Raw genomic sequence first — 26,161 nt, forward strand, 5'->3', positions numbered from 1 at the left:
CACATTATACAGTTGCAGCATAACCTCTCCAGTCTTAAACTCCATCCCTCTAGCAATGAAGGATAAAACTCCATTTGCCTCCTTAATCACCTGTTGCACCTGTAACCAACTTTTTGTGACTCATGCACGAGGACACCCAGATCCCTCTGCACAGCAGCGTGTTTTAATATTTTATCATTTAAATAATGATCCCTTTTGCTGTTATTCCTACCAAAATGGATAACCTCACATTTGTCAACATTGTATTCCATCTGCCAGACCCTAGCCCATTCACTTAAACGATCCAAATCCCTCTGCAGACTTCCAGTATCCTCTTCACTTTTTGCTTTCCCACTCATCTTAGTTTGTCTGCAAACTTGGACACATTGCACTTGGTCTCCAATTCCAAACCATCTATGTAAATTGTGAACAATTGTGGGCCCAACACTGATCCCTGAGGGACACCACTAGCTACTGATTGCCAAACAGAGAAACACCCATTAATCCCAACTCTTTGCTTTCTATTAATTAACCAATCCTCTATCCATGCTACTACTTTCCCCTTAATGCCATGCATCTTTATCTTCTGCAGCAACCTTTTGTGTGGCACCTTGTCAAAAGCTTTCTGGAAATCCAGATATACCACATCGATTGGCTCCCCGTTATCTACCGCACTGGTAATGTCCTCAGACAATTCCACTAAATTAGTTAGGCACGACCTGCCCTTTATGAACCCATGCTGCGTCTGTCTAATGGGATAATTTCCATCCAGATGCCTCGCTATTTCTTCCTTGATAATAGATTCGAGCATCTTTCCTACGACCGAAGTTAAACTAACTGGCCTATAATTACCCACTTTCTGCCTACCTCCTTTTTTAAACATTGGTGTCACGTTTGCTAATTTCCAATCCGCCGGGACCACTCCAGAGTCCAGTGAATATGCATGCTATTTATGCATGACGAGGAATATGAGGTGACCCGCTAACAGGCCACCATTTGGACCAGGTGGAATGATAGTGAAGTCCCGTGCCCAGCCGCATTCCCCCCCCCCCCCCCCCCCCCCCCCACCTTAAAGCAGCCTCCCAGTCCCGAATTGCCTGGGTGCCTCCCCACATGCCCCAAGTACGGGGGGGGTGACCTGAGATGCCTCACCCAGGGACCTTTTTCATAGACAGACACCCCTGGGTCCCATGTAATAGGGAGACCCACCAGCGACCCCTGTAATAGGGAGATCCCTGGGACCCCTTTAATAGGGAGACCCCCCCCAGGGACCCCTGTAATAGGGAGATCCCCAGGGAACTCTGTATAATAGGGAGACCTCCAGGAACCCATGATATAAGGAGACCCCCAGGGACCCCTGTGTCATAATATCCACTCATGTATACAATGAGATGCAGACAGGCAGTGATTGACACATAGGATGACCAGTAAGCATACAACACAGCACAGCCAATCACCAGACAGGACACTACCACTATAAAGCCAGAGGGCACTAGGTTTCCCGTTCTCTCGGGACCCAGCCACTGAGACAGTCAGAGTCCACAAGCTAGCAAGCACAAACAGCATGCGGTAGCTAGTAAGTCTGGTCAGGCTACTACAAGGTCACTAGTCAGATCAGTATAGTGTCGACCCACAGCTGAATATGTACAGCAGTTCATCTAGTTGAATAAAACAGTGTTGGATCTTCTCCTGTGTTAGACGTCTGTTTCTAACTTCCCTGCATCGAGTGCAGTCCATTATGCCTGCAGTGGAGGGGGAAGCGGAGATAGTGGCGGCGATGGACGCGGAGAAGGCCTTTGATAGAGTGGAGTGGGGGTACCTTTGGGAAGTGTTGAGGAGGTTTGGTTTCGGGGAGGGGTTCATTAGTTGGGTTAGGCTACTTTACGAAGCTCCGGTGGCGAGTGTGGCCACAAACCGGAGGAGGGCGGAATACTTTTGGCTGTACCGGGAGATGAGGCAGGGGTGCCCCCTAGCCCCCTTGCTATTTGCAACCGATCACCAATCACATTCCGCTTAGACACTGGTGCCTCCGCCAATCTCATTGCATGGTCAGCCTTCCACACCTTGAAGGTCAAACCACCGATTCAGCCATCCCACTGCCAGTTGGTCGATTACAACGGTAATGTTATCCCGGCCATGGGATCTTGCCAGCTCGAGGTTGCACACAATTTATACACAGCCACACTGTCTTTTGAGATAGTTGGATCATCGAGGACTCCCTGCTAAGCGGACAGGCGTGCAAGGTTCTCCACCTCATTCAGTGGGTACACACTCTGTCTCCAGAAGGCACGTCCGATTTCCCGGATGCAGACTTTAGGGCGCAGCTCCACTCGCTCCTCGCCCACAACCAGGAGGCTTTCTTTTTTAAAAAAATATATTTATTAAAGTTTTTTAACAAAACAAAACAATTTTTTCCCCTTACAAACAATAACCCCCCCCCCCCCCCGTAACAAAATAACACAAAATCGCCCTGAGCAAGATATATACATGGTAAGATGATATATTTACAGAGCTTTATACACTGGCTCTCGCCCGTTCGTGCCAGTTTCCCCCACCCTCCATGTTATCCCCCGCTCGTCCGTCCCCTCAAACAATCAGCTACTGCTGACCGACCTTCCTCTAACGCTCCGCGAGGTAGTCTAGGAACGGTTGCCACCGCCTGTAGAACCCCTGCGTAGACCCCCTTAAGGCAAACTTAATCCTTTCCAACTTTACGAACCCAGCCATGTCGTTTGTCCAGGCCTCCACGCTAGGGGGCTTCGCCTCCTTCCACATTAGCAAGATCCTTCGCCGGGCTACCAGGGACGCAAAGGCCAGAATGCCGGCCTCTTTCGCCTCCTGCACTCCCAGCTTGTCCACTACTCCAAATATTGCTAGCCCCCAGCATGGCTTGACCCGGACTTTCACCACCCGAGATATTGCTCCCGCCACTCCTCTCCAGAACCCCTCCAGTGCCGGGCATGACCAAAACATATGTTCGCCGGACTCCCTGAACACCTTCCACATCTGTCCTCTACCCCAAAGAACCTACTCAAACCAGGAGGTTTTCGAGGGCATGGGCACACTACCCTACAGTTACAGAATACGGCTCAAACCGGACGCCACCCCAGTCATTCACGCACCTCGTAGAGTGCCAGCACCACTCAAGGACCGCCTCAAGCAGCAACTGCAGGATCTGCAGGACCAAGGAGTGCTTTCCCGGGTCACGGAGCCTACGCCATGGGTCAGCTCCATGGTGTGCGTAAAAAAGCCCTCTGGCGAGCTCCGGATCTGCATCGACCTGAAAGACCTGAACAATAACACTACCCCATACCCAAACGGGAAGAAATCACGAGCAAAATGGCCCGGGCTAAAATTTTTACCAAGCTTGATGCCTCAAAGGGTTTTTGGCAGATTCAGCTGGATCAGTCCAGCAGGAAGCTGTGCACTTTCAACACTGCCTTTGGCAGATACTACTACAATAGGATGCCGTTTGGCATCATCTCGGCATCCGAGGTGTTTCATCGAATCATGGAACAGATGATTGAGGGCATCGAATGGGTGCGCGTCTATGTTGACGACATCATCATCTGGTCCACCACACCACAGGAGCACATCAGTCGTCTCCAGCGTGTCTTTGCACGGATACGAGATCACGGCCTGCGCCTCAACCGAGCCAAGTGTTCTTTTGGCCTAACTGAGCTAAAGTTTCTGGGGGACCACATATCCCGGTCAGGGATGCGTCCGGATGCCGATAAAGTGGCAGCTATTACTGCCTTTCCGCAGCCGGCAGACAAGAAGGCAGTGCTGCGCTTTCTCGGGATGGTCAACTTCCTGGGGAAGTTTATTCCCAACCTTGCGTCGCACACAACGGCTCTTCGCCACCTGGTAAAGAAGACTACGGAGTTCCAGTGGCTGCCCGCACACCAGAAGGAATGGGAGGAGCTCAAGATCAAGCTCACCACCGTCCCGGTATTGCCGTTCTTCAACACTACTCGAGATACAAAGATCTCGACTGATGCCAGCCAGTCCGACATTGGGGCGGTACTCCTGCAATGGGACGACACTGCATCATGGGCCCCGGTCGCCTATGCCTCGCGGGCCATGACCCCCACAGAACAGCGCTATGCGCAGATTGAAAGGGAGTGCCTGGGTTTGTTAACAGGCATCGATAAATTCCACGACTATGTGTATGGTCTTCCGCAGTTCACCGTGGAGACCGACCATCGCCCGCTGGTCGGCATTATACAAAAGGACCTCAACGAGATGACCCCCTCGCCTCCAGCGCATTCTGCGCAAGCTCCGGAGGTACGACTTCCAACTTGTCTACACCCCGGGAAAGGACCTCATCATCGCGGATGCCCTGTCCAGAGCAGTGAGCACACCGCCCGAATCGGGGGGGTTCGTTTGTCAGGTCGACGCACAAGTAGCCTTCACCTCGGTCAATCTGCCGGCTACTGATGCAAGTCTGGCCCACATTCGCCGTGAGACTGCGGCTGAGCCCCTTCTACAACGTGTGATGCGCCACATGACGGAAGGGTGTTTCAAGGGGCAGTGCCCACAATTCTACAATGTCCGAGATGACTTGGCCGTCATTGATGGTGTCCTCCTAAAGTTGGACCAGATTGTGATCCCACACAGCATGCACCGGCTTGTCCTCGAACAATTGCACGAAGACCATCTTGGCGTTGAAAAGTGCAGGCGGAGGGCCTGAGAAGTTGTGTACTGGCCGGGCATCAGCGACGACATCGCCAACATGGTGCTCAACTGCCCCACCTGCCAAAGGTGTCAGCTGGCGCAACCCCCTGAGACACTTCAGCCCCATGAGTTGGTAACGTCCCCGTGGGCAAAGGTGGGTGTGGACCTTTTTCATGCGCTCGGCAGGGACTACGTCATTATAATTGACTATTTTTCCAATTATCCGGAGGTCATACGCCTGCACGGCTTGACATCATCAGCTGTCATCAGAGCATGTAAAGAAACCTTCGCTCACCATGGCATTCCGCTTACCGTCATGTCGGACAATGGGCCTGTTTTGCAAGCCAAAAATGGTCTTCTTTTGCCGCTTCATATGGCTTCACACACGTGACGTCCAGCCCTCTGCATCCCCAGTCAAATGGCAAGGCGGAAAAGGGCGTCCATATCGTGAAGCGGTTCCTCTGCAAGGCTGCTGATGCCGGATCTGACTTCTGTTTAGCCCTGCTGGCCTATCGCTCGGCCCCACTGGCCATAGGCCTCTCACCAGCCCAGCTGTTGATGGGTCGCACCCTCAGGACCACTGTGCCATCCATTCATGTTCCTAAACCCGATCATGCTCCAGTACTGCAAAGGATGCAACAGCAGTGTGCTCAGCAGAAGGTGGCACATGACACTCGGGCAACTGATCTTCCTGCCCTGGCGCCTGGAGACAAAGTCCGCTTATACCTACCGGAGGGTGGCTGCTCGGCAACTGCCGAGGTTCTCCGCCGCGAGGCTCCCCGCTCGTTCCTGGTTCGCATGCCTGATGGCTCCATTCGCCGGCGTAATCGGCGGGCCCTTCGGCTGCTTCCGCGCTCGCTACGTGATCATGCACCAGTGCCACGCCCTCTTGTTGTCCCTGATGTCGACTTCATGGAGCTTCCTGCCACTCTGCCTATTCCTCTATCGCCCGTGGCCAGGCCCATTCCTCAGCCGGTGGATCCTGACCCACCCGAAGGCTGTCAACCCGAATTCTTCGCCCACCTACTAGACTGGACTTATGAGCCTGTTTGCACATTGGACTCACTGAATTGTTGTGCAACAATGTTAACGTGTTTCTCTTTTTGTCGTTCCAGGAGTTCTCTTTCGATATTTGATGATTGCACTTGTTTTGTCTGTGGTACAACATCGTTGTTCTGTTTCACCTGACACCTTCCTCTGTATATAGTTTAGCCTCATGTACATGTTGTAAATATTGCACACACATACTCAGCCGCACTCCGTACACACCAATGTTTATTACCATATAGGCACATATCTTTGTGAAAAGGGGGGATGTCATGATATCCATATTAACATATCATGGTGTAATCACACACACACACTGATGGACAGGTAGACAAATGAATCAACACACATACAACATCACAGCCAATCACCAGTGAGAGCACACGCAATATAAAACAGGGAACACCTCAGTTCACGCTTTTTCTACTAGGAGATAGCTCAGAGCACAGAGCTCACAGCGTGCCACTCAGGCATACACCATGTGCTGAGTGCCTGATAGTGCTAGGGCTGGGTCCACAGGTTAACTGGTGAAGTACGAACCACAGCCAGAAGTTAACAGTTGTTATTGTACAGAATAATAAAACAGAGTTGTACCATCTACAACCGTGTTGGTTCGTTTGTGTATCGGAACACCCAACACGACAAACCCCACACGGGCAGTGACCCGGGGCTGCGATTGAACCCGGGTTCTCGGCGCCGTGAGGCAGCAGGGCTAAACACCGCACCACCCGTGCCGCCCTCGATGTCAGTTTTGTTTCTCTTCATCATTGACCTGAAGGAACGTCCGGCCAAACACGAAGTGGAAGACATTATGGCCAAGGCTAATAGTTTCCTCACTTAAAATCAACACAGGCACATTGGAGCAGGAGCCAAGTGTAATCCTCCACTGTTACCCTGAGATCTGATAGATCAATACAAATCAAAAATCACAGTTGGGATCGGGTTGCTGTTACTTTAGGCAATTCCTTTACCTGCTAGGATGGTAGCAGAACTGCTGTGTAGTTTAGAAGTTCATAACTTTTAGAAAACAAGTTAGTCGAAAACTCCCACTTTCTTTAGGTGGAGTTTTTGGGTTTTTTCATTGTTGGCTGGGCCAGCATGTTTTGCCCATCCATGAGGGCAGTTAACAGTCGACCACTTGGCCATGAGTCTAGAGTCACATGTAGGCCAGACCAGGTAAGGACAAAAGATTCCCTTCCCTAAAGGGCATCAGTGAATCAGATGATTTTTTTAAATGACAATTAACAATGGTTTCATGGTCATCATTAGACTTATAATTCAAATTTCACCACCACAGTGGTGGGAATCGAACCCAGGACCCGGAACATTACCCTGCGTCTTCTGGTTTAGTTGTCCAGTGACAACACCGTTCTGCCGCTGCCTCTCCAGAGAATGAGAAAATGTGACCAATACATGGGCAATAATTGTCTAATTTTCAGTGGAACCCAGTCTGATATTCAATATTCTTTTCTCTCTATGTTCTCCAGTCTCCTCCCATGTTGACAAGTATGCTGAGATTGAATATTCCCTGGTTAATCCAATTGCTATCACAAACACATTCATGGACCTGGATTTTAAGGTATCCACTGATTACTGATGAGTGTATGTGTGCACTTCTGTGTGTGTGACAGTATGTGTGTTTGTGACCGTGTGATCATAGGCCATTTTAAAGGCTATTTTTATGAGTTGGTAGCATTTTGGGGGACTATGTTGTATGTTTTTGGATTTTTTCCTCCATTTCCCTGCGTTTTGTGGGTTGGTTTGTAGAGTGAGTAACCAGTGACCTACCCAGTAATATCAACTGTAATAATCTGAGTGAAGTGTGATTTGGATCCTAACCAATAAGGCCCTGTCCCTTCAGCGGTTTCCTATCCATCCGTTCCTGTTATCACTAACGTTTGCTGCATTTTCTGCCACTGACTCCGAGTTCTCAGAAGATAATTTGTACACTAGGGACTTGGAAAAAGGCTGAGTAGATATGTCTAAAGAATCAAATTCGCTAGCTCTACAAACATCCCTTCCCAATGGCCTGGTGCCTCTGAGAACAATGAAGAGTATGCATTGTGTATCTAAAGTTTGATGTATGAAATCATTTTTTGCAGGGTGAATTTTACGCTGCAGCACAGCATAAGGAGCCTCCCTTCAGCCCACCTCCAGTTAGCCTCTCCAAACAAGCTGATCACATGATGTACTTGGGATTGTCAGATTTCTTTGCAAATTCAGCAGGATTTGCCTATTATGGAGCTGGTGCCTTACACGTGAACATCACTGATGATATGGTACGTACAGACTTCCTTCAGTCATGGCTAGAGTAGTCCCTGAAGTAGAGGACACTAATATTATTTCAAATTCGACTTCCCTGCTGACTGGATGGGTTTTTCCAAATGGAATATTGCTGGACATTGGACGGTTACATGTTTGGAGGAACATCTGTTCTGTGCTGCTGAACAACTGGAATAGGAGATGAACCTGGGGCAGCCATTCCTCTGGATTTGGACTGGATGGTCCCATTGGAGTGCGGGTGGTTAGAATTTCAAAACTTTGTGAGCCAGATGCCGTAATCTATTGAATGAAACCTTTATAAATTGTTTGATAACATAATCGCACCAAATCCTGTGACAGTTTTGGTTAATTGACTCTTTGTTTTCTCCAGCTTCCAAAACATTCTCCTATCAGATTAAACACATCAAGTTTTGGTCATTTTCTTCCGCAGGTAAGCCCTCCTTGAGGTTTGCATAATTTGTTACCTGATAATAAAGGCCCCCCCTTACCAATTCCCTCCACCCTGGGCATCATCTCTGAATGACAAAACTCTTGTTTTCACTCTGAAGGGGAAGAAGATGATTAATTATTTGTGCTTGCCTCCAGGTGGAGAAGCTTTATCCCAACATGCTGATGCTAATGAACCTCCATGCCAACCAACAGCCTATTCTGAAGGCTACACCAAACAACATCACCGTCCAAGCGTGGGGTGCTATCGATACATTTGCAATCCTCCCGAATTCATCACTTGCGCCACTTTTTGTCCTGGATATTGTGAGTGCAGTTGTGAAATCTTGTTTGGCTGCGATGCATCTTAATATGTTTACAATTGCCATGAGAAATGTTATTATATCCTCTTATCTGTTAACAGCATGCTAGCGTGTCTATGAAGATGGCTATCTCTCAGATGAAACTGGCTGGATCAATGAAACTCACCAGGTAAGAAAGAAAAATTTTCATTTATATATCGCCTATCATGGGGTCAGTCACATATGTAATGTAGGAAAATGTGGAAGTAATTTTCATACAGCAAGGTCTACAAATGGCAAAGAGAAAATTACGCGATAATTTCTTCTAGTGATGTTGGTCGAAGGATAAATATTGACCAGGACACCAAACTGCTCTTCAAATAGTACCGATGGATCCTTTATGTCCCCTTCAAGAGTGTAAGGGGCCCCAGTTTGACATCTCCAAGTGATCTTACTTGTGGCAGTGCAACTAGTGTGGCACCGTAGCACAGTGGTTAGCACTGTTACTTCATAGCGCAGGAACCCAGGTTCGATTCCCAGCTTGGGTTACTGTCTGTGCGGAGTCAGCATGTTCTCCCTGTGTCTGTGTGGGTTTCTTCCTGTGTGAGCAAACGTAGTCAAGAAGGGAGTCAGTGGGCCTGTACCTCTATTTTTCAATTCAAATCAAATGGATTCAGTCCTGGAACTGTCTAAAATAAATAACCATTTAAAACTGTAGCATCCTATGTCAATATTATTTTGGATCCCTCCTCTCTTGCCTTTTCCACCATGCCTGTAACCAGATGTTAAGAACTCATCTCAGGCCTTGTTTAAGTCATGTCTGCTAAGGCAACTACATCAAAATCCCAGTTAGCAAATTGCACCTACACCTCACCAACCTTATGATTTACAGACATCGATTTAGTATCTCCCTTGTCACTTTTACTATTTTGCCAATCTGGTTTCCCAAGAACCGGTCCAGTGTCCAAAGATTCTGAAACCTCCTTCCTGCATGGTTCCTATTTCTGTATTTGCGTGGTGCTGGGAGCAATCCAAATCTCACTCTCTTTGAGGTCCAGTTTGTATTCTTTTCCTGGCTCCTGAAAATCTGCCTGTAGGCCCTCAATGCTTTTTCTACCTATGTCATTTGTTTTCTTTCCCCGAACAGAATGTTCTGCACCCACTCAGAAATGTCCTTTCACCGAGCACCAGGGAGGTAACACACCATTTAGCAATCATGTTTGTGGTTACACTAACTATCAAAACCCCTGTGACTATTACATTTCCAATCTGCAATCAAATCTTCCCCAGTAAATTGAGAGTACCCAATTATTTTATTCCAATTAAGGGGCAATTTAGCGTGGTCATTCCACCTAACCTGCACATCTTTGGGTTGTGGGGGTCCATGCAGACAAAGAGGAGAATGTGCAAGCCCCACACGGACAGTGACTCGGGGCTGGGATCGTACCCTGTCCTCGCCGCTGTGTGGCAGTAGTGCTAACCACTGTGCCACCATGTCACACTCCAGGGGTTTGATTCTACCTGTATTTCCTCAGGGAGCCATCACTCTCCCCTGTCTTCAAAGCTGTCAATTGGGTGACGAGAGCCATTACCAGTGCCTTCCTCTTAGCCTACCTGGTGTCTACCCACTCTCTCAGCCTGCATCTTCTGTGGCAGAAGGGTGACCACTTCCTGGAACTCCCAGATACAGTGCAGTGACCCAGCCCCTCCGCAAACACCAATACCTAGAAGTTAGGATTAACCACTGTCGTGGTTTATTTCTTGGATTCTTTCCTGCTGGGCGCAGCACAGACTGGCTTCAAGTTACTTATTCGCTATTTCTGTAGGTTACAAACAATGTACATCCTAGACTGACTGATATACACCTGAGAACAAGGCAGAAATATAAAATGTTCAGGAAATCTTTGATATGCATGGCTAACGTGCAGTGGACCTCAGATAAGACCTCATCAAACAGGCCATGAAGTGATCGAAATATCCATTCATAAATTCAAAATAAAGGCAGTCTGGTGACTGTTTCAGGTCATTATTGTTTTGGATATAGTCTTGAGATATAAGGGGGGGCAATTCTCCCAAATGGAGCCCAAGTGTTCGCGCCGTTGTGAACGTCATCGCGTTTCTCGACGGCGCGAACTGGGCCCAGCCCCGACTCAACATGGCGTCGGTGTTCAGGGGCCGGCTGCGCAGGGAAGTAGGCCCGGGGGGTGGGAAGAGGGCGGCCCACTGATCGGTGGGCCCCGAACGTGGGCCACACCCCATGGGAGGCCCCCCCCAGTGAAGGAGCCCCCCTCCCCCCACCCCACAGGCCGCCCCCCGACCGTCACGCAGAGTTCCCGCCGGCAGCGACCAGGGGTGAATGGCGCCGGCGGGACTCTGCTGTATCGGCGCGGCAGCTCGGCCCATCCGGGCCAAAGAATCAGCGGCCCCGCCGGTTCCAGCGGCCCGTGGCCGGCGCAAATGGCGCCGATTCTCCGCACCTCGGAAAATTGCGCGCCGGCGTCGGGGCGTCGTGGCGCGGTTGTGGCGATTCTCCGGCCCGGCGCGGGGCTTGGAGAATCGCCCCCATGGGCAGGATTCTCCCGCCGCGTCTGCCCAGCGACTGGAGAATCCCGCCTGAGGTCAGTGGACTTCTCCATTGTCCGCGTCTCACCCATGGCGTTCTTGCGACGGGTGAGGCAGAAGAATCCAGCCCAATGAGTCACTGTGTGCAAACAGGCTACTAATTGTTGACAAGCCACATTGCATTAGTGACAAAGGCCACTTTCACTTTAATTGCAACTTTGTTCTGGGATCTTGGTAAAGGAAGTTGGAGCAAATCATTGTTATGATTATATTAGATCAGGAGTTGGTCTAAGTGCTGTGGTACGAAGTTAACTATGAGGCGGTAGAAACAATTGTTTAAGAAGTAAGCAACTAGGGCAGCACGGTGGCACAGTGGTTAGCATTGCTGCCTCATGGCACCGAGGTCCCAAGTTCGATCCCGGCTCTGGGTCACTGTTGGTGTGGAGTTTGCACATTCCTTCTGTGTTTGCGTGGTTTTCCAACCCAAAGATGTGCAGGGTAGATGAATTGGCCACGCTAAATTGCTCCTTAATTGGAAAAAATGAATTGGGTACTCTTTAATTTAAAAAAAAATAGAAGTAAGCAACTATGGGTACAATTTAACGACCGTGGAACACCGGGCCCAGGGGATGTATGAGTCCAGAAGGCAATCTGGTTTGAAGCAAGAAGACGCTGCGGGACCTGGTGCACGACATTGATCCAAATAGACTAGCTAATGACATTGTTGAAAAAATGCTTTCTCAGATTGCTGATGCTTTTGTTGCTGGTGTGGTGAGTGCTGCATGTAACTGGCACGTCACCATGGGTTAAACACGCTGGAAGTCCAGGATGTTCAACAGCACCTTGAGCACCAGTGGAATATGTGGGTGCCAGGATTTGGTTCCGGTGAGATTGGGTGGTGTCAGAGGCCTGCACAGCTGTGGCTCCTGGACAGAGAATGGCACTGATACGTGCAACAAGTCACACATTGATGGGCAGATCATTTCTACAGCATGTTCTGGACATGATAACATATTCTCAGGCTTATTCTCCACCTCTGTTGAGGAACCTGCGAGGGCTTCTCCGCAATGTATGCCCTCCCCACTGCGCCCCCCCCCCCCGCACATTACCCTGTCAGGGTAATGGGCCTGTGTCGGCACTGTCAGCGGGTCAATATACAAGGCTGGAGAGTGATGATAACTCACCTATGCCAAAGTCTGACTCCTGGGGCAAAATTCTCCCCCAACGGCGCGATGTCCGCCGACTGGCGCCAAAAACGGTGCCAATCAGACGGGCATCGCGCCGGCCTAAAGGTGCGGAATGCTCCGCATCTTTGGGGGCTGAGCCCCAACATTGAGGGGCTAGGCCGGCGCCAGAGGGATTTCCGCCCCGCCAGCTGGCGGAAATGGCGTTTGTTGCCCCGCCAGCTGGCGGAAATGGCGTTTGGTGCCCCGCCAGCTGGCGCGGAAATGCCGCGCATGCGCAGTGGGTAGAGTCTCTTCCGCCTCCGCCATGGTGGAGGCCGTGGCGGAGGCGGAAGGGAAAGAATGCCCTCATGGCACAGGCCCGCCCGCGGATCGGTGGGCCCCGATCGCGGGCCAGGCCACCGTGGGGGCACCCCCCGGGGTCAGATCGCCCCGCGCCCCCCCCAGGACCCCGGAGTCCGCCCACGCCGCCTGGTCCCGCCGGTAAATACCAGCTTTGATTTACGCCGGCGGGACAGGCAATTTCTGGGCGGGACTTCAGCCCGATTCCCGCCCCCGCCCAATCTCCGGTACCGGAGACTTCGGCGGGGGCGGGGGCGGGATTCACGGCGGCCAACGGCCATTCTCCGACCCGGCGGGGGGTCGGAGAATGACGCCCCTGTTTTCTGCTGACAACGTGCTCACAGACATCCTCTGAACAGGGTCTGCCACGGGGCTGTTTGATCTTGGACCACTGTGCCTGGGGGTGGGGAGGGGGAGAGCAGGGGAGCAGATGGCTACAGGGGGTGGGGTGCAGGCCGGCTTGCTGTGAAAATCAACATGACCGAGGCTTCCCGGGGGAGATTCTCCGATCCTGGGGCTAAGTATTGACGCCGTCGCAAACTCCGGACCGTTTTACGACGGCGTCATCTGGTCCCTAGGAGCAGCGATCCTACGCTGCACAGAGGGCCAGCATGGCACTGGAGCACTTCACGCAGCTCCAGTTGCCGATAAGGACGCCAGCACGGGCGGCGCGGGTGCGCGCATGCACGCCACGGCCGGCGTGAGTTTGTGCATGCGTGTGGGTTGCCTTCTCCGCTCCGGATCCCGGGCGACATGGCAGAGCCCTACAGGGGCCTGGCGCGGAGGAACATAGGCCCCCCCTGGGATAAGCCCGCCCGCTGATCGGTAGGGCCCAACGTGGAGGGCCCCTGCGATTGGATCCCTCCTCCCCCACATCAGGATGAATGCCGCGGTCCCACCAGGGATGACCACGTGCGAACAGCACCGGCGGGACTCGACTGAACTCAAACAAAAGAACAAAGAACAAAGAAAAGTACAGCACAGGAACAAGCCCTTCGGCCGTCCAAGCCCGTGCCAACCATGCTGCCCGACTAAACTACAATCTTCTACACTTACTGGGTCCGTATCCCTCTATTCCCATCCTATTCATGTATTTGTCAAGATGCCCCTTAAATGTCACTATCGAACGTGCGGAGGCTCCTCAACGTGATTATGATGCCCTCGGCGGAGGGAGAAACGGAGATAATGGCAGCTATGGACGCGGAGAAGGCTTTCGACCGGGTGGAGTGGGAGTATCTTTGGGAAGTGTTGCGGAGGTTTGGGTTCAGGGAGGGGTTTATCGGCTGGGTCAGATTGTTACCTAGAGCCCCGGTGGCAAGCCTGGCTACGAACCGGCGGAGGTCGGAGTACTTTCGGCTGTACCGAGGCAGGGGTGCCCCCTGTCTCCCTTGCTGTTTGCACTGGCAATTGAGCCCTTGGCCATGGAACTAAGGGAGACAAGAAAATGGAGGGGACTGGTCCGTGGGGGAGAGGAACATCGGGTGTCGCTATGTGCGGAAGACCTGTTGCTGTATGTGGCAGACCCAGTGGATGAGATGGCGGTGGTCATGCGGATTCTAAGGGAGTTTGGGGACTTCTCGGGGTATAAGTTGAATGTAGGGAAAAGTGAGCTCTTTGTGGTGTATCCAGGGGACCAGAGAAGGGGGATAGACGACCTGCCGCTGAAAAGGGCGGAAAGGAGCTTTCGGTACTTTGGGATCCAGGTGGCTGGGAGTTGGGGGGCCCTGCACAAGCTTAATTTGACGCGGTTGGTGGAGCAGATGGAGGAGGATTTTAAAAGATGGGATGTGCTGCCACTCTCGCTAGCGGGCAGGGTACAGTCGGTTAAAATGGTGGTCCTCCCGAGGTTTCTCTTTGTGTTCCAGTGCCTTCCCATTATGATTCCCAAGGCCTTTTTCAAACGGGTAGGTAGGAGCATCATGGGTTTTGTGTGGGCGAATAAGACCTCCAGGGTAAAGAGGGTGTTTCTGGAGCGGGGTAGGGACAGGGTGGGGCTGGCTCTGCCGAATCTGTGCGGATACTATTGGGCAGCCAATGTGGCGATGATCCGTAAGTGGGTAATGGTGGGAGAGGGGGCGGCGTGGAAGAGGTTGGAGATGGCGTCCTGTGTGGGCACGAGCCTGAGGGCGCTGGTGATGGCACCGCTGCCGCTCTCGCCGACAAGGTACACCACGAGCCCGTTGGTGACGGCAACATTGAAGATCTGGGGGCAGTGGAGGTGACACAGGGGTGAGGTGGGTGCCTCGGTAGGGTCCCTGATTCGGGAGAATCATCTGTTCGCCCCGGGAAGGATGGATGGGGGATTTCGGAGCTGGCATCGGGCAGGGATTAGGAGAATAGGGGACCTGTTCATAGATGGGACATTTGCGAGCCTAGGGGCACTGGAGGAGAAGTTTGGGTTACCCCCGGGGAATGCTTTTAGGTATATGCAAGTGAGGGCGTTTGTGAGACGGCAGGTGAGGGAATTCCCGCTGCTCCCGGCACAGGGGACCCAGGACAGGGTGATTTAGGGTGTATGGGTTGGAGAGGGCAGGGTCTCGGTGATCTACCAGGAGCTAAAGGGCAAGTGGGAGGAGGAGCTTGGGGAGGAGATAAATGAGGGTCTGTGGGCTGATGCCCTGAGTAGGGTTAATTCTTCCTCCTCTTGCGCCAGGCTCAGCTTAGTACAATTCAAGGTTGTTCACAGAGCGCATATGACAGGGGCGAGATTGAGTAGGTTCTTTGGGGTGGAGGACAGGTGTGGGAGGTGCTCGGGGAGTCCGGCAAATCACGTCCACGTGTTCTGGTCGTGCCCGGCACTGGATGGGTTTTGGAGGGGTCTTGCGAGGACTATGTCCAAGGTGGTGAAAGTCCAGGTCAAGCCAAGTTGGGGGTTGGCATTATTTGGGGTATCGGACGAGCCAGGAGTGCAGGAGGCGAAAGAGGCCGGTATCCTGGCCTTTGCGTCCCTGGTAGCCGGGCGGAGGATCTTGTTATTATGGAAGGACGCGAAGCCCCCCAGTGTGGAAGCCTGGATAAATGATGTGGCAGAGTTCATTAAGCTGGAGAGGATAAAGTTTGCCTTACAAGGGTCTGTGCAGGGGTTCTTCAGGCGGTGGCAACCGTTCCTAGACTATCTCGCGGAGCGTTAGAAGGTGGTCAGCAGCAGCAGCAACCCTAGGGTGGGGGGGTGGGGGGGTGGGGGTGGGGGGGGGGGAGGGGGGTACTGTGGAGGGGGTGGGAATGGGGGTGGGTGGGGGGGGGGGGCTTCCTTACGAGTACCTTTAAATGTCATATGGGGGGGGCTATTGTACATGGGGAAACCCAATGTAAATGTTTTGTACAATGTACAATGTTTAATTGTTGTGTTTGCGTTTCTTTTAACTTCTGTTATCGGGGGAGGGTTTTTTGTCAAAACCTTTGTTGGAAAACTTGAATAAACATATATATTTTTTTTTTAATGTCACTATCGTTCCTGCTTCCACCACCTCCTCCAGTACCGAGTTCCAGGCAGCCACTACCCTCTGTGTAAAAAAACTTGCCTTGTACATCTACTCTAAGCCTTGCCCCTCGCACCTTAAACCTATGCCCCCTAGTAATTGACCCCTCTACCCTGGGGAAAAGCCTCTTACTATCCACTCTGTCTATGCCCCTCATAATTTTGTAGACCTCTATCAGGTCGCCCCTCAACCTCCATCGTTCCAGTGAGAACAAACCGTGTTTATTCAACCTCTCCTCATAGCTAATGCCCTCCATACCAGGCAACATCCTGGTAAATCTCTTCTGCACCCTCTCTAAAGCCTCCACATCCTTCTGGTAGTGTGGCGACCAGAATTGAACACTCTTCTCCAAGTGTGGCCTAACTAAGGTTCTATACAGCTGCAACATGACTTGCCAATTTTTATACTCAATGCCCCGGCCGATGGAGGCAAGCATGCCGTATGCCTTCTTGACTACCTTCTCCACCTGTGTTGCCCTTTTCCGTGACCTGTGGACCTGTACTCCTAGATCTCTCTGACTTTCAATATTCTTGAGGGTTCTACCATTCATTGTATAGAATGGTAGAACTCGCCGGGCATTCGGACCCCTACCGGCACCGCGTCGACTGCGCCGCAGGATTTGCGCCCCCACTCCCGGCGATTCTCCGACCTGGCACGGGGTCGGAGAATCCCGCCTGGCATGTGTCAGGCGTGACATGTTTTAATTGTGAACATTTGACATTTCTATTCCCCCTAACTACAGACAGTGCCCCATCAGATGGAGATCCTGCGAGAGAATGAACATGTGGGGCGGGATTCTCCGATATCGGCGCGCTGTCCGCCGACCGGCGCCAAAAACGGCGCGAAACAGTCCGGCATCGCATCGACCAAAGGTGCGGAAGTTTCCGCATCTTGAGCGGCCGAGCCCTCACCTTGAGGGGCTAGGCCCGAGCCGGACTGATTTCCGCCCCACCAGCTGGCGGGAAAGGCCTTTGGTGCCCTGCCAGCTGGCGCAAAACTGACTTTGCCGGGCGGCGCATGCGCGGGAGCGTCAGCGGCCATTCACGGAATCCCCGCGCATGCGCAGTGGAGGGGGTCTCTTCCGCCTCCGCCATGGTGGAGACCATGGCGAAGGCGGAAGGAAAAGAGTGCCCCACGGCACAGGCCCGCCCGCGGATCGGTCGGCCCCGATCGCGGGCCAGGCCTCCGTGGGGGCACCCCCCGGGGCCAGATCACCCCACGTCCCCCCCAGGACCCCGGATCCCACCCACGCCGCCATGTCCCACCGTCCCAAAGGTGGTTCAATCCACGCCGGCCGGCGTGGGTTGACAGCGGCGGGACTTCGGCCCATCGCGGGCCGGAGAATCGCCGGGGGGGCGCCGCCAACCGGCGCGGCGTGATTCCCGCCCCCGCTGAATATCCGGTGCCGGAGAATTCGGCAACCAGCGGGGGCGGGATTCACGCCAGCCCCCGGCGATTCTCCGACCCGGCGGGGGGTCCGAGAATCCCGCCCGTGGTTAGCGAGAGGGAAGGATCATTTTGCCTGACATGAACAACTCACTTGAGACAGATCATTTGTGTGAAGAGGCAGTGAAACCTCACCTCTGTGGCGGATACCAACTACTCTGTCGGTGACCTCTCTCTCCTCAGACAACACCGCGATTTCCATGGCCCGTTCCTCATAAGGGGAGAGGACACAGATCTCTGGTACTCCGCCCCTGCCCCCCTGTGTTGGCCATTTCCCACTTATTATGGGCTATTTTCTTCTGCGGGGACAAAGAGAGGGTTTTGTGGGCCGCACGCTTGATGGATCAGGGATGTGGCATGTGTGGGCACCGCAACTGGACATGAAGGGGTTGTGCTGGTGGGTGCCAGGAGTGGTGATGAACAAGCACAAAGATTGGATGTGGAGAGGGTGCGAGGTGTCGGCCAGTGATATGTAGGGGCGGGAGCGTAATTTGAGGAGTGACAGGCAGAACTGATGCCAGAAGAGAGATGGTAATTTACCCTTGTGATATACCATCAATTCACAGTGAGACCATATGAATAAGTGAACAAAGGCTTTATTACACAAAGAACTAGCCTGCCAGTGACTTCTGTACAAATGAGCGCCACCCACTGGGCGCAGGACTATATACCGTCCCGGGCGGCGGAGCCAGAGGTGGAGCCCACCGGGGTTCCAGCTCAATCCTTAATGGTTAAAAGTTACACAGGCACCACATGTCCTGGTGAATACATTTCACCACACCTTGCAGTTCGGTGGAGGTCGTTGGTCTTCCTGGTCACGTTGCCCGAAATGACTGCCGCTGCCTCCCAGGCGGTATTTACGGCCCTACCGCTGGCCCTCTGGCCTCCTTGGGGAACAGGATGCCCTGTTTCTCATCGGCGTCAGGAAGACTGGCCAGGTCGGCATGCCCAAAGTGAGGAGCAGGTCTGCGTGCTGCCAGGCTTGTGTGTTGACTGGGAGTGGGTGGTGAGGGAGATTTAAAAGCAGCTCCCCCTTATTAGCGATGACAAGCTGAGGTGTCTGCGTGGGTCTCACCCCCACAACCCAAAAATGTGCAGGTTAGGTGGATTGGCCATGCTAAATTGTCCCTTAATTGAAAGAAAATAATTGGGTACTCTAAATTTATTTTTAAAATTTTTTTTAAATAAGTTCCGGTTTTAAGGCACTTGAGTGACCACCTTTGGACCTTCTACAGGATTCAGGGCCCGGTTAATGGAAATCCTGCCCACACCCCGAGAGCAGCCTGTCAGAGTCTAGCATCTCTCTGTGGTAGTCACCATTGTTGTATTATATTGTATATACTGCACTGCATACCAGGGTATTACGATAAGGCCCCTGTACACAGGTACGGGGGTAGATCCCTGCCTGCTGGCTCCGCCCAGTAGGCAGAGTATAAATGTGTGTGCTCTCTGAACTGCAACCATTTTGGCGGCAGCTGTAGGAGACCACATATCTCTGTGTAATAAAGCCTCGATTACTCTCTACTCTCGTCTCGTCGTAATCGATAGTGCATCACTTTCCATTGCTCGTCAGCACCACCAGGATCATCAAAGGACCCCAGGCCAAAGATGAGTGAGGATGGGCAGGGTTGTGAGTGAGAGAGACGGGTAGTTTTCAGCGCCGGCCTCCCCTTCCCATTATTAGTCCCTCAGTCAGGAACTGAGTGTATGCCAATTGTCCCTTTAAAGGCTACACAGCAGATTAAGTTTCATCTGGCCTGGGATTCAGAGTGGGTAATCACTCCAGGGGGTGGAGTCCTCTCATGAAGGAGACATGTAGGGAGCTAGCTGCAGCCATGTGTTCATTAATGAAGTCTGTGAAAGTGCATCTTTACAGTGGGAGTAAAACCGACAGTGTTTGTGGGGTGGCTTTCAGGAGGTGCAGCCCCCATTTAATCTCTGAGCCACCACTAAATTGAGGCGTACTCGGGGATAATGAGTATTACTTGGCTCATTAATGAGCCTAATTAGTATCTTGCTGCTGACGGCCAGGAATCCTGCACCAGCCCCTCCCACCCTCCAATTTAAACAGGGAAAGCTTCGCTGTTGCTGGTAGACTAATACAGGACTCTCCCACAATTAAGTGGATCTGGCCGCTATGGCTTCCTCCGCATCAGGATGCATTAAATACAGCCTTAACAATGTAATTTATGCCTCCCTTATCCCAGTGGCAAAATAGGAAGTGGAGGGAACATTTAATTGGGTGGGAGGGTGCAGACCCTACCACCCTCTCACACCCTCCCACCCCTCCACCCGATTAAGGCCAGGGTGAGAAGGCTTACGGATGGCCTTCCCACCCAGACACTAATTGAGGCACTCAAGTAGACAATTAATGCTCACTTAAGAGCCTCATCCTACCATTGCTGGCATTCAACCACGAGTGAGGGCAGGGGTGGTGGGAGGATCACCATTTGAGCACTTGAAAAAGCATACTCTATTGTGTTTGCTCGCAGGCTTCCAGGGAACTTCCTCGTTCAAAGGCGATCAAGGGACGTGGCACTAGAAGGGTGTGGCTCCATGCTCTATTTCTTCTGACTCCCTCCCCACTAGACAGTGACCCCCTTCGTTGTAACCCCCATCCTATCCTTAGTCACCTGTGGCCAGGATACCCCTGCACTCCAGGGCCTCTGGTGTGTGCATTACTGGCAGCAGCCGACATTCCCACTGGGGTTCTCCGGTATTGGGGAGTTGCCAGCCTCTGATTGGCCAGCAGCTCCTCGAAGAGGGGACTTCCTGCTCTGGGGTTTGAAATTCTGGAGAGGGCCCAATGGTGGCCAGTTACATGCCTGATGGGCACTTAATTCTGGCGGATATTTCCCAATAGAGGAAAGGCGATTCTTCAGCCAGTGGATGAGAACCCTGTCATTAACATTAAATTGTGCCTGGTGAGAGCAAGGATGTGGACTGCAGTGCTTTGAATGAATTGAAGCATTTACTTCCCCTAGATAAACTTTAGTCCCTATAATGGTTTTCCTGATTGCTGCACATTCAGAGAGTCCTCTATGTTGAACATAGGTAAGGGGATTGTTATATTACTTACTGTAATATATGTTACTCATTTGCTTGCACCAAGATGTTCTTAAACTCGATGTTGGTTAACACTCATAGCCGTCCAATGAAAGCAAATAATTTATTGAGTAACTAAACAAAGAAACTTGTGAGTTTGTTTTCTCCAATACTTTTACTAGCTATTAAATAAACAAGATTGAATAAGAATAAACTATGATTAACTACACTTACACTCTGAGTTAACTCTCTACACCTCTGGTCACTAGTCACAATACACATGAAGAGGCGGGAAAGCAGATTGAGTCTGTCTTTATACACTTTGTTAGTGCTGCCATCTAGTGATCACTTTGCTGTTATAACTACACATTAACACCTTATGTATATACAGATATGCAGATCACTACAGGAATAATTAGGGAAGTAGAAAGAGCTTTAAACTAAATAGAGGTGGGGGATGGTTCTGGAGAGGGAATAGGTAGGCTTCCAAAGCATAAGGATATGGCAGTATTGCAAGGCAGTCATTTAGTGATGATACCCTGAGTGTGACAGAAAGGGACAGATTGTCCAAAATAAAAAAAAAATAGGATCAAAAGGGGAAAAAATGTTTTAAATAAAGCAAAATGTTTAATTTTTCATATTTTTACGGTTTGTGGGATTCGCTGGCTAGGCCAGCATTTATTCCCCATCCCTAATTACCGTTGAGAAGGTGGTGGCGCGCTTTGCTAAACCACTGCAGTCCATGTGGTGTAGGTACAGTCACTGTGCTACTAGGGAGGGAGTTCCAGGATCTTGACCTGGCTACAGTGAAGGAACAGCAGTGTATTTCCAAATCGGGACCATAAATGACTTGCAGGGGAACCTCCAGGTAATGTTCCTATGTATCTGCTGCCCTTGTCCTTCTAGATGCTAGTAGTAGTGGGTTGGCAGGTGCTGCCTCAGGAGCCTTGGTGAGTTCCTGCAGTGCGTCTTGTAAATTATACACACGGCTTCTACCGTTCGTCAATGGTGGAGGGTTTGAATGTTTGTGGAAGGGGGTGTCAATCAAGCAGGCTGCTTTGTCTTGGATGGTGTGCCGAGCTTCTTGTGTGCTGTTGTTGTTGTTGGAGCTGCACTCATCCAAGCAAGTGGGGTATTCTATCACACTCCTGACTTGTGTTTATGAGTGGTGGACAAGCTTTGGGGAGTCAGAAGATGAGTTACTCACCGCAGGATTCCTGGCCTCTGACCCACTCTTATAGCCACAGTATTAATATGGCTTGTCCAGTTCAGTTTCTGGTCAACGGTAACCCCCAGCATGTTGATATGGGGGATTCAGTGATGGTAATGCCATTGAATATCAAGGGACAATGGGTTTGATTCTCTCTCAATGGTGGTGGTCATTGTCTGGCAGTTGTGTGGCGCGAATGTAACTTGCCACTTGTTAGCCCAGGCCTGGATATTGTCCAGGTCCTGTTGCATTTGAAAATGGACTGCTTCAGTGTCTGAGGAGTCGCAAATGGTGCTGAACTTGTGCAATTATCAGTGAGATTCCCACTTCTGACCTTATGTTGAAAGAAAGGTCATTGATGAAGCAGCTGAAGATGGTTGGGCCTAGGACACTACCCTGAGGAACTCCTACAGTGATGTCCCAGAGCTGAGATGATTGACCTCCAACCACCACTACCATCTTCCTTTGTACCAGGTATGACTCCAACCAGCGGAGAGTTTCCCCCCTGATTCCCATTGACTCCAGTTTAGCTAGGGCTCCTTGATATCATACTCGATCAAATGCTGCCTTGATGTCAAGGACATTCACTTTCACCTCACCTCTGGCATTCGGTTCTTCTGTCCATGCTTGAACCAAGGCTATAATGAGGTCAAAAGTTAAGTGATCCTGGCAGAAACCACACTGAGCGTGGGTGAGCAGGTTATTGCTCAGTAAGTGCTGCTTGATAGCACTGTTGACAACCTTCCATCATGTTACTGATGATGGAGAGTAGACTGATAGGGTGTTAATTGGCTGGGTTGGATTTGTCTTACTTACTGTGTGCAGGACATACGTGGGCAGTTTTCCACATTGCTGGGTAGATTCCAGAGTTGTAGCTGTACTGGAACAGCTTGGCTAATGTTGCAGCGCAAGTCTTCAATACCATTGCCAGAATATTAACCTTTGCAGTATCCAATGCCTTCAGCCATTTCTTGATATCACGTGGAGTGAATCATATTTGCTGAAGACCGGCATCTGTGATACTGGGGACCTCTGGAGGAGGCCGAGATGGATCATCCACTTGGCACTTCTAATAACAATAATCGCTTATTGTCACAAGTAGGCTTCTATGAAGTTACTGTGAAAAGCCCCTAGTCGCCACATTCTGGCGCCACATTCTAATTGAAGATTATTGAGAATGCTTCAGCTTTTCTTTTGCACAGATGTGCTGAGCTCCTCCATCATTGAGGATGGGGCTATTTGTGGAGCCTCCTCTTCCAGTCAGTTGTTTAATTGTCCACCACCATTCACGGCTGGATGTGTCAGGAGTTCAGTGCTTAAATCTGATGCGTCGGTTGTGGGATCGCTGAGACACTTGCTGCTTAAATTATTTGGCTTGGGAGTAATCTTGTGTTGTAGCTTCACCAGGTCGACACGCATTTTTCGGAATGCCTGGTGCTGTTCCTATCATGCCCTCCAGCACACTTCATTGTACCAGGGTTGATGCTCTGGGTTGGTGGCAATGGTAGGGTGGGGGATATGTCGGCCTACGAGGTTGCAGATTGTGGTTGAACACAATTCTGCTGCTGTAGATAGCCCACAGAGCCTCAGGGATGCCCAGTCTTGAGTTGTTAGATTTGTTCTGAATCTATTCCATTTATTACGATTGTATGCCACACAACACGATTGAGGATATACTGAATGTGAAGAAGGGACTTAGTCTCCACAGGGACTGTGTAGTGGTCACTCCTACCTATGCTGTCATGGACAGGTGCATCTGCGGCAGGCAGGTTGGTGAGGATGAGGTCCAGTATGTTTTTGCCTCTTGTTTGGTTCCCTCCCCACCTGTCACAGACCCAATCTAGCAGTTATGTCCTTTAGGACTCAGCCAGCTCATTCAGTAGTGCTGCTACTGAGCCACTCTTGGTGATGGACGTAAAGTTCCTCCACCCCGTGTATATTCTGTGTCCTTGCCACCCTCAGTTCTGATTTATCAGCTGACAGTGACCAGCATATTGTAATCAGCCATGTTTGAACTGAAGCTATGAGACTTCTTGGGGTCCAGATTTGATGTTGAGGACTCCCAGGACAACTCGCTCCTGACTGTATATCACCATGCTGCCACCTCTGCTGGGTATGTCCTGCTGGTGGGACAGGACATACCCAGGAATGTTGATGCTGGCGTCTGGGACGTCATCTATAAGATACAATTACGTGAGTGTGACTATGTCAGGCTGTTGCTTGGCAGCTCTCTCAATTTTAGCATAAGGCCCCAGATGTTAGAAAGGAGGGCTTTGCAGGGCTGGGTTTTCCATTTGTCTGGGTCAATGTCGGTGGGCCATCGATTCCTTTCCCCTTGGACTTCGTAGTGGTTTTTGATACAGTGCTAGATAATTTTAGAGGGCATTAAGATGTAGGCCAGACCAGGTGAGGACTGCAGATTTCCTTCCCCAAAGGACATTTGTGAACCAGCTGGGTGTTTTATGACAATTGACAAAGGTTTCATGGTTATCATTGGGCTTTTAATTCCAGATATTTATTGGATTAAATTTCCACCATTGCTGTGGCAGGATTTGAACCCGGGTCTCTGGATCACCAGTCCAGTGACAATACCACTATGTCACCTTCTCCCCATAATTAATGGCTCGTTACTTAAAAATGCACGTAGTGGTCGGCACAAAATAAATGAATTAATGGCTCAAATTGAGGTTAATGGGTATGATCTTATAGCCATTGCACAGACCGGTTTCAAGGTGATCAAAGCTGGGAACTAAACATTCAGGAGTACGTGGTTTTTCGTATTGTCAGGCAGGAAGGAAAGGGTGGTGGGTACCTTTGTTAGTATGAGATGTATTAAGCATGATAGCAAGAAATGATCTTGGATCGGATGATGTAGAATCCAAATGGGTGAAGGTAAGAAATAAGAATGGGTGAAGGTAAGATAATGACAGCATTTTAAAAGAGGCTGCATATTAATCATGGTGGACTTCAATTTTCATGTGGATTGGGAATCTCAAATTGGCAGGTAGCCGTAAGAAAGAATTCATAACAGTGTATTTGGGACAGTTTCCTCGAACTGTATGTTGTGAATCGAACCACAGATTAGGCTGTCTTGGATCTGGTAATGTATAATGAAGCAGGTTTAATGAACAATCTGAGAAGGCAGGCAGGGGTTTGGGTCTTCCAAACCCGATGTATTATTACTGGGCGGCGAATGCTGAGAAGGTGCGGAGCTGGATCAGAGGGGATGACTCCCAATGGGTCAGAATGGAGGAGAGTTTGGGTAGGGGGTCGGGATTGCAGGCGCAACGACAGCGCCGCTCCCAATGGCCCCGGAGAGATACTCAGGGAGTCCGGTAGTAATAGCTTTGTTGAGAATTTGGAGGCAGTTTCGCCAGAACTTCGGGATCGGGGCAGGGTCAAGGGAAATGCCAATTCGGGGAACCATAGATTTGAGCCAGGGAAGTGGGACAGAAATTTTCGGAAATGGGAGGAGAAATGAATTAGGACACTAAAAGATTTGTTTCTTGGGGATCGGTTAGCGGGATTGAAGGAGCTGGGAGCGAAGTATGGGCTGGAGCAGGGGGGAAATATTCACATACATGCAGGTTTGAGACATTGCCAGAAAGGAGATACAGAGCTTCCCAGTAGAGCCAGCTTCCACATTGCTGGAGGAGGTGCTGACGACAGGGGGACTGAAGAAGGGGGTAGTATCAGCGGTTTACAGAGCTATTTTAGAGGAGGAGAAGGTGCTGCTGGAAGGGATCAAGGCAAAGTGGGAGGAAGAGTTGGGAGAGGGTATGGAGGAGGGGCTCTGGTGTGAGGTGCTTCGGAGGGTGAACGCCTCCATCTCGTGTGTGAGGTTGGGGCTGATACAGCTGAAGGTGATGTATAGAGCACACCTTACAAGAGCGAGGATGAACCGGCTCTTTGAGGGGGTAGAAGATGTGGGTGAGCGTTACGGGGGGAGGGGCCCGTGGGCCTGCAAACCAGGTTCGGATGTTTTGGTCCTGCCCAAAGCTTGAGGATTACTGGAAGGAGATTTTTATGGTAATCTCAAAAGTGGTGCACCTGAAACTGGACCCAGGCCCTCGGGAGGCCATATTCAGGGTGTCGGACCAGCCGAGGTTGGAAACGGGCACGGAGGCAGATGTTGTAGCTTTCGCCTCGTCGATCGCCCGAAGGTGGATCCTGTTGGGG

The 26,161-nt window shown here is 51.0% G+C and overlaps 1 protein-coding gene across 3 annotated transcripts in view; it reads left to right on the top strand.

Annotated features, from left to right (window-relative positions):
* The window catches only part of LOC140428277 (bactericidal permeability-increasing protein-like), a 63,174-nt gene that overhangs the window by 25,976 nt on the left and 11,037 nt on the right, over window positions 1–26,161 (top strand). For all 3 annotated transcript variants that reach the window (XM_072514570.1, XM_072514568.1, XM_072514569.1), the window contains exons 8-12: window positions 7,191–7,282; window positions 7,806–7,982; window positions 8,357–8,416; window positions 8,572–8,739; window positions 8,837–8,904. In XM_072514570.1, coding sequence (XP_072370671.1) covers window positions 7,191–7,282; window positions 7,806–7,982; window positions 8,357–8,416; window positions 8,572–8,739; window positions 8,837–8,904 — 565 coding nt within the window. The remainder of the gene's footprint in view (window positions 1–7,190; window positions 7,283–7,805; window positions 7,983–8,356; window positions 8,417–8,571; window positions 8,740–8,836; window positions 8,905–26,161) is intronic.

Source organism: Scyliorhinus torazame, chromosome 8 (genome assembly GCF_047496885.1).
Source record: "Scyliorhinus torazame isolate Kashiwa2021f chromosome 8, sScyTor2.1, whole genome shotgun sequence".
Lineage (NCBI taxonomy): Eukaryota > Metazoa > Chordata > Chondrichthyes > Carcharhiniformes > Scyliorhinidae > Scyliorhinus > Scyliorhinus torazame.